The 17,919-nt window shown below is 52.4% G+C and overlaps 2 protein-coding genes across 7 annotated transcripts in view; both read left to right on the top strand.

The window, feature by feature from the left end:
• The window catches only part of LOC144382374 (uncharacterized), a 33,174-nt gene extending 21,724 nt beyond the window's left edge, over positions 1–11,450 (top strand). For 2 of the 6 annotated variants that reach the window (XR_013449208.1, XR_013449204.1), the window contains exon 3: positions 10,889–11,450. Coding sequence is in view for 1 of the 6 variants with exons in the window: in XM_078076033.1 (XP_077932159.1) it covers positions 8,200–8,697 (498 nt within the window). In the remaining 5 variants the exon portion in view is untranslated. Of the gene's footprint in view, positions 1–57; positions 162–7,542; positions 8,994–10,201 lie in introns of those variants that run through there. The other 4 variants (XR_013449206.1, XR_013449207.1, XM_078076033.1 and 1 more) reach the window with 4 other exon arrangements.
• Positions 11,451–15,230: 3,780 nt separating this feature from the next.
• SLC61A1 (solute carrier family 61 member 1) lies at positions 15,231–17,640 on the top strand. Its single transcript, XM_036124091.2, has 2 exons — positions 15,231–15,428; positions 16,025–17,640. Exon 2 carries the CDS (start codon positions 16,043–16,045, stop codon positions 17,393–17,395), a length of 1,353 nt encoding a protein of 450 aa, XP_035979984.1. The 5' UTR covers positions 15,231–15,428; positions 16,025–16,042; the 3' UTR covers positions 17,396–17,640.
• The last annotated feature ends 279 nt before the right edge of the window (positions 17,641–17,919 follow it).

Here is a 17,919-nt window from a genome sequence, read left to right on the forward strand (position 1 = left end):
CGGCTCCCTCCTCGGTGCCCAGGGGCTGGGGGGCGGGGGTGGGGGGTGGGGGGAGGGCTGGGCGGGGCGGGGCGGCCCAGGACGCCTGGGTCTCTGCCCCTCCCATTTGCTGGGCTTCCGTGGCTCCATCCCCAGGAGGCCGGGCAAGGCTGGCAGAAGAGGTCAGTGTCCTGGGCCTATGATGCCACCCTTTCTCTCCGGCACTTTTCCCCTTCCTGCCATTTAGGGGGACTGCTTGGGTTCTCTGGCCAGGCTGTGTGGTTCAGTGAAGCCAGTCTCTGCTACCTCCTCAGGGGAGGCAATGGGAGCTGTATCCTCATCATCCCAGGGGTGGAGTGATGGCGCTGGGGTAGGAAGCAAAGGCCACTGTCTTTACCCTTTGCTTAGCCTTCACCTGCAGGTCAAGGTAGTCTCTACTTCCCCTAGCCTATCCCAGGTGGTCTTTTCGTGCCAGGAGCAAACTGGTTTAATTAGTGGGATTTGGGGGGTGCTGAGGCCCAGGGGCTGGAAGACCTCCTCCTCTCACCCTGCCTTTTTTTTTTTTTAAGATTTTATTTATTTATTTATTTATTTATTTATTTATTTATTTATGTGACAGAGAGAGACACAGTGAGAGAGGGAACACAAGCAGGGGGAGTGGGAGAGGGAGAAGCAGGCTTCTCGCCCAGCAGGAGCCCAATGTGGGGCTCGATCCCAGGACCCTGGGATCATGACCTGAGCCGAAGGCAGACGCTTAACGACTGAGCCACCCAGGCGCCCCTCACCCTGCCTTGAATAAACTCGGGATTTAGGGAGGCTGGGTCCCTGGCTGCCAATGTTGTCCCCACCTTTGGGCTTGGATCTGGAGGGGGAGAGACTGGTGAGGGCAGAAGGAACTGTAGCTGGGAGTGGGAGGAGCCTTGGGCTGGGTGTGAGGGAGAAAGCCCAAGCAGAGGGTGTGTGTCTGCCTTAACCAGCGCCTGCTTGCCTGGTAGATGCGCCACGAATGTTGTTGACTGTGTGTGTGTGTGTGTGTGTGTGTACGCGCACATGTGCGCGCATGCCCAGGGTCAGTGTCAGTGTCTGATGGGGACACTCTCTGACTTCAACATGACCACAAAGACTCTCAGCCCAAGAATGGGAACCCAGAGGTTTGTCCCCATTCTACTGAAGACAGAGTGAGAGAAAAGAAGGGGTCTGAAGTCCAGGCTCTGTGCATGGACCCCAGACACTCCCACAGAGAGGAAGGGTGGGAGTGAGAAAGGAGAGAAGGGGAGCAGTAATAGGGGCTGAACTGGGCTGGAGAGACGCGCCCGAAGGACCTTCCCCCAGCAACAATCCCAGGGTGACCAGCACTGGGGCCGTGGGCTCCTGATCACGTCATCACATTTTCTGTGCAGAAATTACTCTGCTCTGTCCTCACTGCCACCCTAGGAGGCCAGGTGTCCTCCCTCCTAGGAAAGGGCTCTTTTGGTAGCCAGAGTCAGGTGATGGAGAGGGGGAAAGAAGGGGCATGCTGTGACTATCTCAGGAGAACAGGAGACGTCAATGGGGGTGCAGACAAGGCCCTCCCTTTCACTCCAGGGGTGGAAAGAGCTGGGAATAGGTACTCCAGGGTCCCGTCCCCAGGTGGCCTGGCTGCTGTTGACTTTGCTTGGTTACCCTGGGAGCAGCACTCAGCAGGGTGGGAGGGGCAAGTGTCAGGGAGTTGGACCCAAGCATCCAGGCTGGGGTGGGATGGCTCTGGCCCATGTGGCAGGGATCCTGCCAGGAGGCTGCAAAGTTAACCCCTCCTGCCCTGATGCTGGGGGCTGGCGGAAGAAGGGCGAGCCCAACTGTGGTTTGTGAATGTGGCCCTAATTCCCCCTCCCCATCCCAGCACATCTGTACTTGGTTTACAGTGAATGAGTCTCCTGTCCTCATGACCGGCGAGGGCACCACTCCCTCCCTGGCCCTTGGCCGGGCATCCTGACACAGAACCAGGCACCACCCCCATGACACTTTTCCTGCTGGGTATCTCCTCTCTCAACTCTTCCCCCCCTCCTTCTTAAAGGGGCTCAGAGGCTGTTCCCCGAGGCCAAGAGCTAGGGTTCTAGGACTGTGTAGCTGGGGTAGCAGATGGGGGCAGGGAAGCTAACGGGGGGGGGGGGGGCATGGGGACCAAACACTTGTAGCCTGGGAAGAGTCAGCAGGTCTAAAATTCCATCTGTCTCTGCCCTTCTCTTTGTTTTGGTTTGTCTGTCTGTCTGCCTCTGTCTTTGTCTCTGGTGGGTGTTTGTCCATCCATCCGTCTTTGGTAACTGTGGTTCCTCCCTTCTGGTGGCCTGCTCCGTCCCCAGCCAAGGACAGCAGCCAGGGGGCGATGCCCAGGAAGACCCGCCCTGTGCCGGGCCCTCCCCTGGGGATTGCCGCGCCTCCGCCCCCGCCCCTCCCTGGGACCCAATGACGGGGGTCTGTTTGGAAGTCAAAACAAAAAACAAGCAGACTGGGGATCAGGGAAGTGGAGCATTGTGAGGGGTTCGGATTCTTCTTCTCTCCCTCTTGCAATGGAACCGGTGTTCCATGCAGGAATTCCAGGAGGAGACTTGGGAAGAGGGCCTCCTATTCTGGAAGCTGGTTGGAGAACTCTTCTGTCATCCTTAGTTCTAGCCTTTATTCTGTGCTTGTTTCACCGGGTCACCCTGGCAACTTGGAGAAATGATTTCTTGGGGGCCGTAGGACCAGGCTTCCTTTGCTTCCCTCATCACAAAGACCAAAAGGAGAGATGGTGACGACAGAACATCTGACCCACCTGCCCTGACTGTGCTTCTTTGCCCCACCCCTCATTGTCACCCTGCCCTCTCCCCAGGAACATGAGGACATGGACTGGGTAATTACCCCGTGCCCACTCTGGAGCTGGGGAGGACATCTTATGCCTTGCTCAGAGGTGGCTGGCAGATGTCTGTGGGAGGTGGGGGAGCTGCGTTACAGCCCCCAAGGACATCATTAAGGCACGGAAGTGCCATTGGAGCTTGGAGGCCAGGGCACCCAGGGAGAGTGTGATGAAAACATGTTTTGTACAACACGTGTCTTCTCTTTTCCCTTCCTCCCCTCCTTTCCCACCTCCTCCCCCTAGGCCTGCCCCGTGCCAAGGCCGGTGCCAGCCCTGCCCCGGGTGCTTGCTCAATTCCACCCCTTTGACCAGGCCTCTTCTCCCGCTTGCCAGTTTGTTGGCTTTCCTGGTGAATGAATTTGTGTGTGGAAGGCCCCTTACTGGCCTCAGTGCCACCCAGATCCCCACATAGAATAAGGCCTTGATTTTGGAACACAGGATTTGAGGACTACCCTAAACAATTCTAGGGGTTTCTTCCCTGAACATGCGCCCTTCATTAATTCAACAGATCTCCTCTAAGTATCCACTGTGTACCATGCACTGTACTAGACCCTGGGAATACCGCCTCAGGCTCATAATCTGCTGGAGGAGTCAGATGTTTACTGGATAATCCACACAATTGCAAGTGATAACTGGTGTGCAGAGGCATAAGGTACAATGAGAGTGGATAATAGAGGGATGTCCCCCCAGCCCAGGAGATCAGGAAAGGCTTCCGGGAAAAGCTGAGGAAGAGAGTAGAGAGAAACGAAGGCAACAAAAGAATATGGGCAACGGGCCTGGAACAGGGTCCTGGCTCCCAGCCACCCTGCTCCCCCCAGAAAGAAGAGGGTCCCTCCATTCCTGTTCCCCACGTGGATTTTGATATGCTACAAGGGAGAGATGATAAGCACCTCCTAAAGGCCAAAGCAGGGGCCCCGGGACACCTGGTGACCCCGCCCTGGAGTGATTCCCCCCCACTCCTTCATTTCCTCCTCCGGAAAGGGAAATAGAGGCACAGATAGGGAAGAGGAAACCACAGGCTTAGGCCTCAGATTATACACAGAAAACAAGGCCCCACATTGTTGGCAAATCCCCCGGAGTGAGGGATTCCTGTGTTTGCCTAGCTGGAGCCTCACCAGACAGAAAAGCCTTCTCCTCCAAGCTGTTCTGCCATGCGCCCTTCCCCTTCCCTGATGCAGCCCTGACCTGGCCCACTCCCTGGAACTGGGAGCAGGGCTAGTTGCCTGGACTATGTGTGAGGTGAGAGCTCCAGGTGTCTGCCAGTCATCACGTGGGCGGGTGTAGAAGTGTTTTGTACAGAACCTCAATCCAGGGGTTAGAGGGTTATCTCTCCTCTGTCCACTGGGGGGCTTCCAGTTCCTCTTGCCTAGACACCAAGGTGCCAAGTCTTCCTTTCTGAGGAAAAGGAATGGAAGGCCCTTTGGAGGAGGGAGCAGGCTTCTTTGTGGCCCTGCGGCCTCTGGAGCTGGCAAAGAGGTCTTGGGACCAATGGGGTTAAATTCCAGCCCTGCTCTGACCCACTTTCCTCCCTGTGCCCACATCCCCTGGAGCCAGGGTGTTGGGTGGGGCTGGCCTGGCATCCCTGCACCCACACCTGGGACTTCCCCAAGATGGAAACTCCCAGAACCCTGGTGTCCTATCTCCCCTGCCAACTCCCACCGACTGCCTGGGATCAGTTCAGCTTCAGTTGGATCTCCCTGTCTGCCAGCTCTCTACCAGACTACAGATTCACCTTAGCTTCAGGGGCCTACCCCAAAGATGTTGTCCCACTTTCTGGGACCATCTTTGGTATCTGGTTGCTCCATCTAGCAGATTCCTTTGAAGAAAAGATGTGGGGCTGGGGCCAGGGGGATTGGGAAGCTATCCTTTGTTGACCCTACTGTGTTTCAGGCATTGTGCTAGGCATTCACCTTAATCCACACAGCAGTCCAGAGAGGTAGCAGTTATCATCCCCATTTCACGGAAGAGGGAGCTGAGAATCAGAGAAGTTAAGCAACTTGCCCAAATCACACAGCTAGGAAGTGGCAAAGCTAAGGTGGGAACCCAGGTCTTGGTGATCCTGAGCGCTCTTCACCACCGAAGGCTTCCTCCTTTTCCTCAACTGCCCCTCTCTCCATGGGATGAGAGACTTGGGAAATTCAATGCAATCCAATTCAGCAAACATTTATTACCTGCCTCATGCCAGGCATTCATAGGTGCCAAAAAAACAAGGAAGGCTGCTGTCCTTGAGATCTGGTGGGAAAGATAGGTATATGGACTAGGAAGTATCTAACTTCAGCATCACTATCTGAACAAGGGGGCATGGACCAGAGGAAAAAAAATGATACCTTATTTTCTCTTTCTGGACAGAATATATAAATACATTATGAAAGGGGTACAAATAAACTGGAACAAACAGAGTACCTACTTAACTGCCGTCCAAGTCAAGAAATAGTATTTCCTGTGCTCCAGAAGCTCCCATGTGTTCTTCCCATAATTCCTTCCCTCCCCTAAGAAGTAACCACCATCCTGACTTTTGTGGTAATTATTTCCTTGGATTTTTTAAAGATCTTATTTATTTGTTTGAGAGAGAGAGAGCACGAGCATGAGCAGGGGAAGGGCAGAGGGACAAGCAGACTCTCCATTGAGCAGGGAGGCCAGCATGGGGGCATGGGGCTTGATCCCAGGACCCTGAGACCATGACCCCAGCTGAAGTCAGACACCTAATCAACTGAGCCACCCAGGTGCCCCTTCCTTGTTTTTCTTTTTTTAAAGATTTTATTTATTTATTTGAGAGCGAGCGAGAGAGAGAATGAGAGAGAGAACATGAGAGGGGGTAGGGTCAGAGGGAGAAGCAGACTCCCCGCTGAGCAGGGAGCCCGATGTGGGACTCGATCCCGGGACTCCAGGATCATGACCTGAGCCGAAGGCAGTCGCTTAACCAACTGAGCCACCCAGGCGCCCCCCTTGTTTTTCTTTATAGTTTTAGCACCTATGCATGCATCCCTAAACAATATTGCTTAATCTTGCCTGTTTTTGAGGTTTATATAAATGAAATGATACTGTATTATTCTTTTGTGTCTTCTTTTGTTCAACTTCCTGTTTGTGAGACATATCCAAGTGGTTGCACATAACTGTCTTTTTATTGTTGCATAGTACTCAGTCACATGAATACACCACAATTTATGTTCTTATCCTACTGTTGGTAGATGTTTGAGTTATTTTCAGTATGCCTATCATGAACAATGCTGCTAAGAACATTCTTGGACACGTTTCCCAGGACATACATGCAAGAGTTCTTCCAGGCTATAAAACTAAGAGTCATGGGGCACCTGGCTGGCTCAGTCAATAGAGCATGCTGACTCTTGATCTCAGGGTGGTGAGTTCAAGCCCCACATTGGGGCTTTTAAGCTTACTTAAAAAGCCAAACCAAACCTAAGAGTCAAAGTGTTCCTATAGGCAATCTCAGTTATCAGATAATGCCCAACTGTTTTCCAAAGTGGTTACACTAATTACATAGAAAGCAGAACTTTCTAACCAGGGGTCAGGCATGAGACCAAGAAGACCCATAGGCTTTCTTGCCTAAAACCCTCTGCAGTTTTCCCTTTTACCGGACTAAGATCCAAGTCCCTGTGGGGGTTCCCAGGGCCTTGCATGTTGGGGCCCCTGCCTTGATCTCTATCTGTGCCATTAGGACTCTCGCCTTTGCCCCCAGTCCCATCGAGTGTTGCCACCTCTGCCCCACCCCCACCCCCAATCTTCCGCTGAATGTTCTTTCACTAGATCTTTCCATGGCTCTCTCCCTCATTTCCTTCAGGTCTTTGCTAAAATACTGCTTCTCAGTGACACTTTCCTTGACCACTTAATTTAATTTTATTTTTTTAAAGTTTTTATTTATTTGAGGGGCGCCTGGATGGCTCAGTCGTTAAGTGTCTGCCTTTGGCTCAGGTCATGGTCCCGGGGTCCTGGGATTGAGCCCCACATCGGGCTCCCCGCTCATGAGCTGAAGGCAGACGCCCAACGACTGAGCCACCCAGGCGCCCCTAATAAATAAAATCTTTAAAAAAAAAAGATTGTATTTATTTGAGAGAGAGAGAGCACCTGAGAGAGAGAGATCACAAGCAGGGGGGAAGGGTAGAGGGAGAAGCAGACTCCCCGCTGAGCAGGGAGTCAATCCCAGGACCCTGGGATCATGACCTGAGCCAAAGGCAGACGCTTAACTGACTGAGCCACCCAGGCACCCAGACCACCAAATTTGATATTGCAACCTCCCACATTCCTTATCCCCTCCTCAGCTTTGTTTTTCTGCACAGCCCAGCCACCTGGGATGCATTCAGCCTCAGGCACCTCTCCCCTGGTCTGCTGGGGCTTGACAGACTGTATCTCGCCCCAAACCTTTAAGCGCTGTCATACCTGACAGTTTGGGGGCTGACTAGCTGCCCCTGCTGATGAGCCCACCTCTCTGAGCCACTTGTCATCAGGACACCCTGGGTTTCCCACAGCCATTCTCATGCTCTAAAATAAGCTTATGTATTTGTTTATTTACTTGTTTGGTTTTGGTCCCCACCCTGCCCCACCCCTCACTTTTATGGGCACTCTATAAAAGAGGAAACTTAGCTGCCTTATTCACTCCCTGATACACGATAAGTCCTCAAATAATAATTGTCCAGGCTGGTTGTCAGTCTTCCAGAGACAGCTGAGCACCCCCACCCCAACACCTGGGATTTGCCCTGGCTGGAAATCCCCAGAACCTAAGCATCCTCCCTCCACTGCCAGTTCCCTCCAACATCCCTGGCTCAGTGTCTCAGACAGCTCTGGGGTGGCGGCTGGGGCTGCTTCCCTAAATGGCCTCGGGGAACAGTCTGGGAGCTAGAGGCAGCCAGGGCAGGGCCGGTGGTGGCCGGCCTGGCCGTCAGGGCCAGGGCGCGCTGGGCAGGGGTCCTTCCTTACCCAGGCAGGTGTCAGGTGCCTGGAGCTCAAGAAAAAACATTTTGATCGAATAAAGGGGAAGACTTCAGAGATGAGAGAACTTCACCAGGCAGCGAAAAGAAAGAGAGCATTGGGAGCAGAGCAGAAGGAACGGTGGAAACAAAGGACTGGAGGCATGAAAGCATCGTATTTGAGGAACGGGTTCTGCTGTGGTGCAGAGAATTTTCAGTGGAGGGTAGCATTCCAGGAGAGCATCGCTGGGCAGGCCTGGAAGGGGAGGGCTGGCTGCGGAGGTCTGAGCTCCCAGCAGGATCAGCAAAGGCTCAGCCGTGTCTTAGGTTTAATCCTGCCCCTACCCTTGCCTCTCTCAGTCTGCCCCTCCTACTTCACCCCTGCCCTTCCCTTCACCCAACCCCCAGCCTGGCCGCTCCTGCAGCTGAATGGACTTCTCTCTCGGCCTACGCCTGGGGCCTCGGAACAAGAAGGCTACCCACCAACAGCCCCCTCCACCCTCCGGGCACGGCCCACCAGCTGCCTCTCCTTGTCTGTCCTGTCCCCCCTCCGCCTGTTTTTGCCCCTGCCCTAGCTGTCCTCCTCCCACCTGCTCCTGCACTGCGTATCCCTCTTATGCAGCCACCTGCCCCTCCTGTCCCGGCCTCCCTGGCCCACCCTGTACCTGCCCCTGCCCTCCCTGCCCTGCCTGCCCGCCCTTGACTTGTCCCCACAGCTCCTGCATCCCATGCACTGGTCCGCACTTGACCTGCTGCCACCCCTCATCTTGCCCGATTTCCCCTTGCTCCAGAGGCCGAGCTGCCTGTCCAAGTTCCTGCTTGGACTGCAGCGACAGCTGTGGCTGTGGCCGAGGGGCTCCTCCAGGCTCCACTGGCCGCTGCTTCAGGGGACAACGCCCCTCTCAGAGGCACTGTCTGATAGTCTAGCTGGGCTGTCGCTCCCCTGAGAGACTGTCAGTCTCCTGGAGCACTTCTGCTAGCTGCTTCCTCTGCGGGGGAGACAGAAGCTCTGGAGTGAGGAGAGGGATCAGCTAGACCCCTCGCCCAGACAGGAAGAGGCAGAAGGCTGCTCAGAGCCCCGGCCTCCCCCTCAATCCCTGAGAGCGGGGCATCTGCTTTGATGTTAGTTTCTGGACATGCTCCAGCTGGGTCCAGAACCTCCTCTTCTGCAACTTCTGGAATGGAAAGCGTGTTTCTCAGAGCCTCCCTCATGGCTGCTGAAGGTGAGCAAGTTGGCCATTTTCTTCCTCTAGTCAGCCTCTGCTGGAGATCCTTCTTGGCTCATCGTCTCTGTAGTTTGCCTGGATAAGGTGCATTCCTCCTCTAGAGGCAGGAGGGGATTCTTTGTTAAGGGGCTACTTCTTGCCCCTTGGACCTCCACCCATCTCCCTGACTGACCCAAGAGTCTCTGGACCCCTTACCTCTCATCTTGAGTCAGGCAAAGAAGGTCAGTGGCTCTTGGATCAGAAGAGAAAGTTGAGCAGAGGGTTCCTGGCTCTTCCCTCCCCTTGGATATCATGACATCCTTCATGGTCCTTTGCTTCTAGGAACCTGGCATTCTCTGCCTGGATGTCTTGTCTTTCAAATCTCTGAGCGCTCACGCAGTCTCATGACCTCAATCTTCCAGCAATAATCCCACCTGCTACATTCATGCTCATCTGGCATGGGGATAAGGGAAGCTGGGAACCCTGGACTCAGGGTCCCAGTGATCCCATCCACATAGCTAGTCAGAATCCCCTGTCCCTGGGGGTGGAGCTGGGGGTTTGGAGAAGCGACCAATAGGAAGCTGGAAGTAAGAGCCCGGGTATCTGCCCAGGACTGGGCCCTAAGCCGAGAGCCCCTAAGTACCCCTCTACATTCCTCAAGTCCTTTCAGTGTTCTCTTTCTCAGCCTCCTTCTGTGGGACCCTTTGTTCTTTCCTTTCTATCTCTGTGTAGCTTTCTGTTTACCCTTCCTTCTGTCTGTCTACATCACTCTCTCCAGTTCTACTTCCTTCTTTCCATCACTGGGACATTCTGCCTTCACCTAACTTTATCTCTACATCAGTTTTCCCCGTTCTCTATCCCTCTATTTCTCTCTCCATTTCCCCATCTAATTAATTTAATTAATTGTAAATATTTTATTTATTTGACAGAGAGAGAGAGAGCACAAGCAGGGGAAGTGGCAGGCAGAGGGAGAGGGAGAAGCAGACTCCCCGCTGAGCAAGGAGCCTGATGCGGGTCTTGATCCCAGGACCCTGGGATCATGACCTGAGCTGAAGGCAGACGCTTAACCAACGAAGCCACCCAGGCACCCCTCTGCATCTAATTTAAAGTCTACCTAACATATATGTCTTTTTCTTTCCCCCTTCCCTGTGTCAGTTTGTGTCTTCATTTCTATTTGCTTTCTTGGTCTTTCGATCCACCTTACACATCTCTCTCTTTTTTTAAAGGAAGCTCTATGCCCAACATGGGGCTCGAACTCAGGACCCTGAAGTCAAGAGTCGCACGCTCCACGGACTGAGCCAGCCAGGTGGCCCCCCTCTCTGTTTTTCTATCCTGTTCTGCTTCTGGTGCATTTCATTCTCCATCTCTTTCATTTCTATTTCCCTTTCTGTCCTTGTCTCCCTCCCTGTCTTCTGGGTCTAGTTGTTTTTTTCACTTCCTATTTCTTTCTGCCTCTCCATATTTGTCTTTCTCTGTCCCTGGGTCCTACAGGTACCTGCACACCATGCCTGCGTCATGCCTATCTCATTGCTGTCCGAGGTCCAGGACAGTGAGTCCTCCAATGTCTGTCTATCCCACACATGCCCCAAGCACTGGTGTTTGCAAGGGCTGGACACAGCTACCAGAAGAGTCCTTCCTTTCCTTACCCATGATCCAGGCAATTCGTCCCTACTCAGCTCTAAGCTCAAACTTTTTAAAAATGATGCTTCTTCCAACTTCTTATTCTGCAAATAAGCAATTAAAAAGAATTGGGGCACCTGGCTGGCTCAGTCTGTGGAGTGAGCAAGTCTTGATCTTGAGGTTATAGGTTCAAGCCCCACATTGGGTGTAGAGATTAGTTTAAAAAAAATCTTTGGGAAAAAAAAAAAGAATTAAGCATTTATGTTGCCTGTCCTATATAAACTATATTTCAGGGTAACCAAATAGCTCTAAGTGGTGGAGAAAACTTCTCATTTACAGAAGAATTCCAGCTAATGTGGAAGGAATATGGAATTAGAAAAATCATTTTGCAACTCTTAATGAAATAATTGATCAAAGCAAGAATCATGAATGGATGAAACCAAAGACGATGGTTGATGGGGAACTTTACAATGGAGGAATCAAGCTGTCACCACCTGACCCCACTGATGAATCTTACCATCACTAAAAAGGGCACAACCACCTACTGTGTACCTCCTGATGTGATGTAATCTGAAGCCCTCAGCACCACCCATGAAAGACTCTTCCCAAACAAAGGAACAAACACACACAAAAACTGAATGTGATTCAAATCAAACCTCTAGAACTAACCTCCACTTAACAGGAAATATCAGGGATGGAGAAACAATTTAAATGACCCAGCGAGGAGGCGAGAAGACACATCCAGAATGTGGAAACTTTTCAAGGAAATCTGACCCAATTTCTTCATCTAGTGAATGGCTGGGGGAGGAGGGAAATAATAATAATAATAATGATAATAAAAGGACAACTATTATATGGAGCACGTGGACCTTGTTTGGTTCTTGATTGGACAACCCAATTGTAAAAAGACAGTTTTAGACAGTTGGAGCCTTTTATTTTTATTTTTTTTAAAGATTTTATTTATTTGACAGAGAGAGACACAGCGAGAGAGAGAGAACACAAGCAGGGGGAGTGGGAGAGGGAGAAGCAGGCTTCCCGCCGAGCAGGGAGCCCAGTGCGGGGCTCGATGTGGGGCTCAATGCAGGGCTCAATGCGGGGCTCAATGCAGGGCTCGATGCGGGGCTCGATGTGGGGCTCGATCCCAGGACCCTGGAATCATGACCTGAGCTGAAGGCAGATGCTCAATGACTGAGACACCTAGGGGCCCCAGTTGGAGCCTTTTAATTATGGATTGGGTATTTACAATGCCAAGGAATCAGTATTGATTTTGTTAGATGTAAAATGGCTTTGGGGTTATGTAAGCAAAGGGCCTTATTTCCTAGAGTTACACGTTGAAGTATGGAGTGAAGTGACATACTTACTTTTAGATATTTTGGCCAACAAAAAAGGACAGAAAGCAGGGAGTAGAAGGAACAAAGTGACAAAATTAATATTATTATTAATATTAATTATTATTAACTATATAAGGGTTCATAGAACTATACTCTACCTTTGTGTATGTTTGAACATTTTCATAATAAAAGTTTTAAACAATGTTCCTCTGGTGAGCAAGGTTCCTAGTTATTCCCAGAGCATCCTCCCACCTTCCCTGAAAACGAGGACTTCCCCTGTGACTCCGCAATACATAGACCTCAGCCCTCCTTGCCCTTTACTAGAAGCATGTCCTAGAGATGGGCTGTGCTCACAGGCTGCCTTTTATCCCCTCCAGTCCTCTGCTGGCACATTTCCCATGTTAGGACCTTTCCTAGCTGTGCTTCTCAGTTCTGAAGGGACAGGGGAGCCTTAAGACTAAACATATTTTTAATAGGTCCCACAATAGGCAAAAATAATCCAAAATAATGTGATCTTGCTGTAAGTCTCTCTCTGCCAGGTGCTTTTGAGCAAAATGTAGCTCAACAATGGGAGAAAACTGGCCTCCCTCCTGGAAAACAGAAGGCCAGAATGTAAGGCCATCCTGTCCCACTCCTGCCTTCATTCAGGATGACCTCCACCCCAAAAAAAACAAAGGTCATGAGTTCAAGGAGCTTCAGTCCAGGACTGGAATGGAGAGTATTTGGTTCACTCACTGAACGACCTTGGGGAAATCTTGGTTTTTGAGTCTTTGTGTTTCTAGATGAATGCATGGGAGCCACTACTCTGTAGGGGTTTGCCAGTTAGGTATAAAGGCACTCTGGAACTTGTAGGATATAAATCTTAGCTGTTTACTTTATCATAAGAAAGTATTTCTCGGGGTGCCTAAGTGGCTCAGTTTGTTAAGCATTGGACTCTTGGGGTGCCTGGGTGGCTCAGTCGTTGGGCATCTGCCTTCTGTTCAGGTCGTGATCCCAGGGTCCTGGAATCGAGCCCCGCATTGGGCTCCCTGCTCGGTGGGAAGCCTGCTTCTCCCTCTCCCACTCCCCCTACTTGTGTTTCCTCTCTCGCCCTCTGTCAAATAAATAAATAAAATCTTAAAAAAAAAAAAAGCATCGGACTCTTGATCTCAGCTCAGGTCTTGATCTCAGGGTCATGAGTTCAAGCCCCGTGTTGGAGCATACTTAAAAAAAAAAAAAAAAAAAAGGATTTCTCAAGGTGTAATCCCAGGCTCTCCCACCCTCTACCCTCCAAGCCTTAGTATAAAGGAAACCAACATTTACTAATCACCTGTGCAAATGAGTGAACTCATTTCATCTTCTCAGAAACCACATGAGTGTGGAACTGGAAAGATCTGAGTCCCAGTTCTTTTTTTTTTTTTTAACATTTTTTTTTAAAGATTTTATTTATTTATCGGACAGGGAGATAGCACAAGTAGGCAGAGCGGCAAGCAGAGGGAGAGGGAGAAGCAGGCTCCCAGCCTGACCCAGGGCTCAATCCCAGGACCCTGAGATCATGACCTGAGCCGAAGGCAGACACTTAACTGACTGAGCCACCCAGGCGCCCCTGGGTCCCAGTTCTAACTCTGTCTCTTACCATGAGATTCTGGGCATATTATCTAAGCTTTCCAACTATCAAGGATAGTAATAGTACCTACCTTATGGGTTGTTGTGACACGACATAATTCATATACTGCAGATGGCCCAGGAATTCCTTTTTTTTAGATTTTATTTATTTATTTGAGACAGAGAGAATGAGAGAGAGAGAGCACATGAGAGGGGGGAGGGTCAGAGGGAGAAGCAGACTCCCTGCTGTGCAGGGAGCCCGATGCGGGACTCGATCCAGGGACTCCAGGATCATGACCTGAGCTGAAGGCAGTCGCTTAACCAACTGAGCCACCCACGCGCCCAGCCCAGGAATTCTTAAAACAGAGTTTAGATGCATATAGATAACTGTTTGATGAGTGTTACCAGCTAATATGGGCCAGCACTTTCTAGGCTAATTTATCTGAATTAACTTATTCATTTATTCATCAAATACTTACTGACTGCTTTTTACTTACCAATAACTGCTTTTTTTAAACTTTATTTCTTTTTTTTATTAATCTCTACATCCATCATGGGGCTAGAATCCCCCACACACACCCCTGATCAAGAGTCACATGCTCTTCTGACTAAGCCAGCTTGGTGCCCCCCAATAACTGTTTTAAGTACTGGGAATACAAGTGAACAAATAGATAAAAATCTGTAGGGAGAAGAGATAATAAATAAGTAAAATATATAGTGTGCCAGATGGTGTTAAGTGCTATGGAGAAAATGCAGCGAAGGGGAAGAGGCTGGAAGGACAGCAGGTAGACTACTAGTGGAGGTGGTGGTGATGCTGTTTTAAACAGGATGGCCCAGGAAGGCCTCTCTGAGAAGGCGACATTTGAACAGAGAACTGGAGGGGCTGGAGGGAACCATGTGGGTATTTGGGAGAAGAACCAAAACCTTTCAGGGCACAGTATGCAAAGCCCCAGGAGGTAGCCAATATAGATGGAGTAGAAAGAGTTTGGAGGGAGAATTGTAGATGAAGTCAGAGAAGTAGTGGAGGAACAGGGGATAGAGGGTTTTATAGGTCATTATAAAGATTTTGGCTTTTAGGCTGAGTGAGGTGGGAAGCCATCAGAGATACACTAAGGCTGGAGTATAAGGAAAATAACCTTTCCAAGGTAACACAGCTGGTTAAGTGGCAGAAGGCGGGCATTCAGCAACAGGGCTGAACTTTAGCCTTTTTTACTTGGGCACTGCTCTCCTTTGACTGCAGACAAAGGAACTGGGACACTAAGAAGTAATGTGCCTTGCCCAAGGCCACGCAGTGGTAAGTGACAGGGGTGGGATTTGAGCCTTAGCCCGGCTTCATGCGGGGGTCCAAGCCCTTAACACCACACTGCCTCCCTCAGGTGTCGGGGCCATACTGACGTCGGGCCCGGAGGTCACCAAGGTGAGAGAGGAGGAAACCCTGAGAGCCGGCTCGGCTTAGGGCAGCGGTGTTCCTTCGGATGCTCCAGCCCACGAGTCTGCGGGACTGCAGGCATTCTCCATGTTACGGAGGGAGAGAGAGAAAATGGGTCTTTATTTCGGGGCGGCCCCGCAGATACCCGGGAGTCGAAGGAGCGGGTGTCACGGGAAGGTAGCGGAGGGGGCCAGAGCGAGAGCCGCAGCCCTTACCGCCTCTACTCTTTACCGCGGGCTTCGGAAGTTGGGCGCCAGTGTGGGGACAGGAAGGCGGAGCAGGGGCGGGGCTTGAACGCCTCACCCCGTCACGTGATGGGGCCATCATGGCGGCGGCCAGAGGCCTACCCGGCTCCCGGAAGCAGGCTGCGAGGGGCGGGCGCGCTGCTGGAACCCAAACCCGAGCCCCAGCCGGAGGTAGAGCGGGCAGGGCGGCCGGGCGGCCTGGAGCCGGACGTGTCCGGGGCGTCCCCGCAGACCGGGGCAGCAGGTGAGACGGGGTCTGGGCGAGGTGCGAGCAGGTGTGGCGGCGCTAGGGCGCTGGGCTGGGGCTAGGGGGCGCAGGGGGGTGCCTATGACCTGGAGGAGCGGGAATCCGAGATGCACGCGCGTGACCCTGAAGCAACTCCGGAGGCCCGCGCGGGCGGGAGGGATGCCCTCGACAGATGGAAAGACTTTGAGGGCAAAAACGAGCTTCCCAGAGAGAATGGGAGGTGATAGAAGTATGCAGAAGCTGTAGTGGAAGAGGACAGCACCCCTTTAACTTGTGGGGCTGGGATTATTGTATTAAAGGGACTCTCTCTTTGCTATGCCGGGCAAGGGTGGGGCGAATGCTCAATCTTCCCCCCTCTCCTCTTACCCCTCCCTGCCCCACAGTGTCCTAGGAGACCTGCTCTGGCGGTCCACTCCACCCACCCATCCAACTGGTCCCTCCAGTCTGAGCTCTAGGGGAGTGGAGTTGAGGGGTGGGGAAATGCAGTTGGCAGGGGGGAGGTTGGGTGGAGCTGTCTTCTGCTTCGACACCCAGCCCCTTGACAGTGCTACCTGGGCAATGGATGTGATTCCGAACCCCCCTTCCTTCCCTAGGTCGTCCGGGGGCCCGCCATGCTGGTGACTGCCTATCTTGTTTTTGTGGTCCTCCTGGTCTCCTGCCTGGGGTTGGAACTGTCAAGATGCCGGGCTAAGCCCCCTGGAAGGGCCTGCAGCAACCCCTCCTTTGTTCGGTTTCAACTGGACTTCTATCAGGTCTACTTCCTGGCCCTGGCAGCTGACTGGCTCCAGGCCCCCTACCTCTATAAACTCTATCAGCATTACCACTTCCTGGAGGGTCAGATTGCCATTCTCTATGTCTGTGGCCTTGCCTCCACAGTCCTTTTTGGATTGGTGGCCTCCTCCCTTGTGGATTGGCTGGGTCGCAAGAAGTCTTGTGTCCTCTTCTCCCTCACTTACTCTCTATGCTGCTTAACCAAACTCTCTTGGGATTACTTTGTGCTGCTGGTGGGCCGAGCACTTGGTGGGCTGTCCACGGCCCTGCTGTTCTCGGCCTTCGAGGCCTGGTACATCCATGAACATGTGGAGCGTCATGACTTCCCTGCTGAGTGGATCCCAGCTACCTTTGCCCGAGCTGCCTTCTGGAACCACGTGCTGGCTGTAGCGGCAGGTGTGGCAGCTGAAGCTGTGGCCTGCTGGATGGGGCTGGGGCCTGTAGCGCCCTTTGTGGCCGCTATCCCTCTCTTGGCTCTGGCTGGGGCCTTGGCCCTTCATAACTGGGGAGAGAACTACGATCGGCAGCGTGCCTTTTCAAGGACTTGTGCTGGAGGCCTACGCTGCCTCCTGTCGGACCGCCGCGTGCTGCTGCTAGGCACCATACAAGCCCTGTTTGAGAGCGTCATCTTCATCTTTGTCTTCCTCTGGACGCCTGTGCTGGACCCACATGGGGCTCCACTGGGCATTGTCTTCTCCAGTTTCATGGCCGCCAGCCTGCTTGGCTCTTCCCTGTACCGCATCGCTACCTCCAAGAGGTACCACCTCCAGCCCATGCACCTACTCTCCCTTGCTGTCCTCATCGTTGTCTTCTCCCTTTTCATGTTGACTTTCTCCACCAGCCCAGGCCAGGAGAGTCCAGTGGAGTCCTTCATAGCCTTTCTACTTATCGAATTGGCCTGTGGGCTATACTTTCCCAGCATGAGCTTCCTGCGGAGAAAGGTGATCCCTGAGACAGAGCAAGCTGGTGTACTCAACTGGTTCCGGGTGCCCCTGCACTTACTGGCCTGCCTGGGGCTCCTAGTTCTCCATGACAGTGATCACAAAACGGGCACTCGGAACATGTTCAGCATCTGCTCTGCCGTCATGGTGTTGGCTCTGCTAGCGGTGGTGGGGCTCTTCACCGTGGTCAGGCACAATGCTGAGCTGCGGGTGCCCTCACCCACGGGGGAGCCCCATGCCCCCGAGCTCTAACCCTGTTCCAGGACAAAGGGCCTGGGAAGGACTCTTGAATCCCACCTCCCCAGGGTTGTACAGATCTCTCCATGACTGACTTTGCAACTGTCTGGGCCCTCAGCCTGTCCTGGGGCCCCTCCTGCCAGGGCTCTGGGTTGGGGAGCACATGGGGGTGATGGCTGGGAAAGAAGATGCCAAACGTTGCCTCTGTGTTACTCCCTCTCCCCTTTCCATTTAAAAATAAACACTTGTAATCGATCGTTGATGTGATTCGCTCATCCTCACTTGCACCCACCTCGGTAGTTTCTGATGAGTGGGCACCTGGAGAGTTGGAGGATAGAGGTGGGCTCATCAGCAGAAGCCACTTGTATTTCTAGCCTCTCGAAGACTGTCTCCAGCTTAAACTGAGAGCTGTAGCATTGCCTCTTAGAAATGGGTGGGAAATGCCTAGGTCTTCTGTATCTTGTCACCCTGGGGACAGGTACCCTCTCTAGTTGCCCAGCAAGACCCTTGCTCCACATCCAGGGTGAGAGAGTCTCTGG

The sequence above is a fragment of the Halichoerus grypus genome, chromosome 6 (assembly GCF_964656455.1).
Source record: "Halichoerus grypus chromosome 6, mHalGry1.hap1.1, whole genome shotgun sequence".
NCBI lineage: Eukaryota > Metazoa > Chordata > Mammalia > Carnivora > Phocidae > Halichoerus > Halichoerus grypus.

Coding starts and splice junctions, on each gene's coding strand:
- SLC61A1 (XM_036124091.2), top strand. CDS start 16,043: ATGCTGGTGACTGCCTATCTTGTTTTTGTGGTCCTCCTGGTCTCCTGC.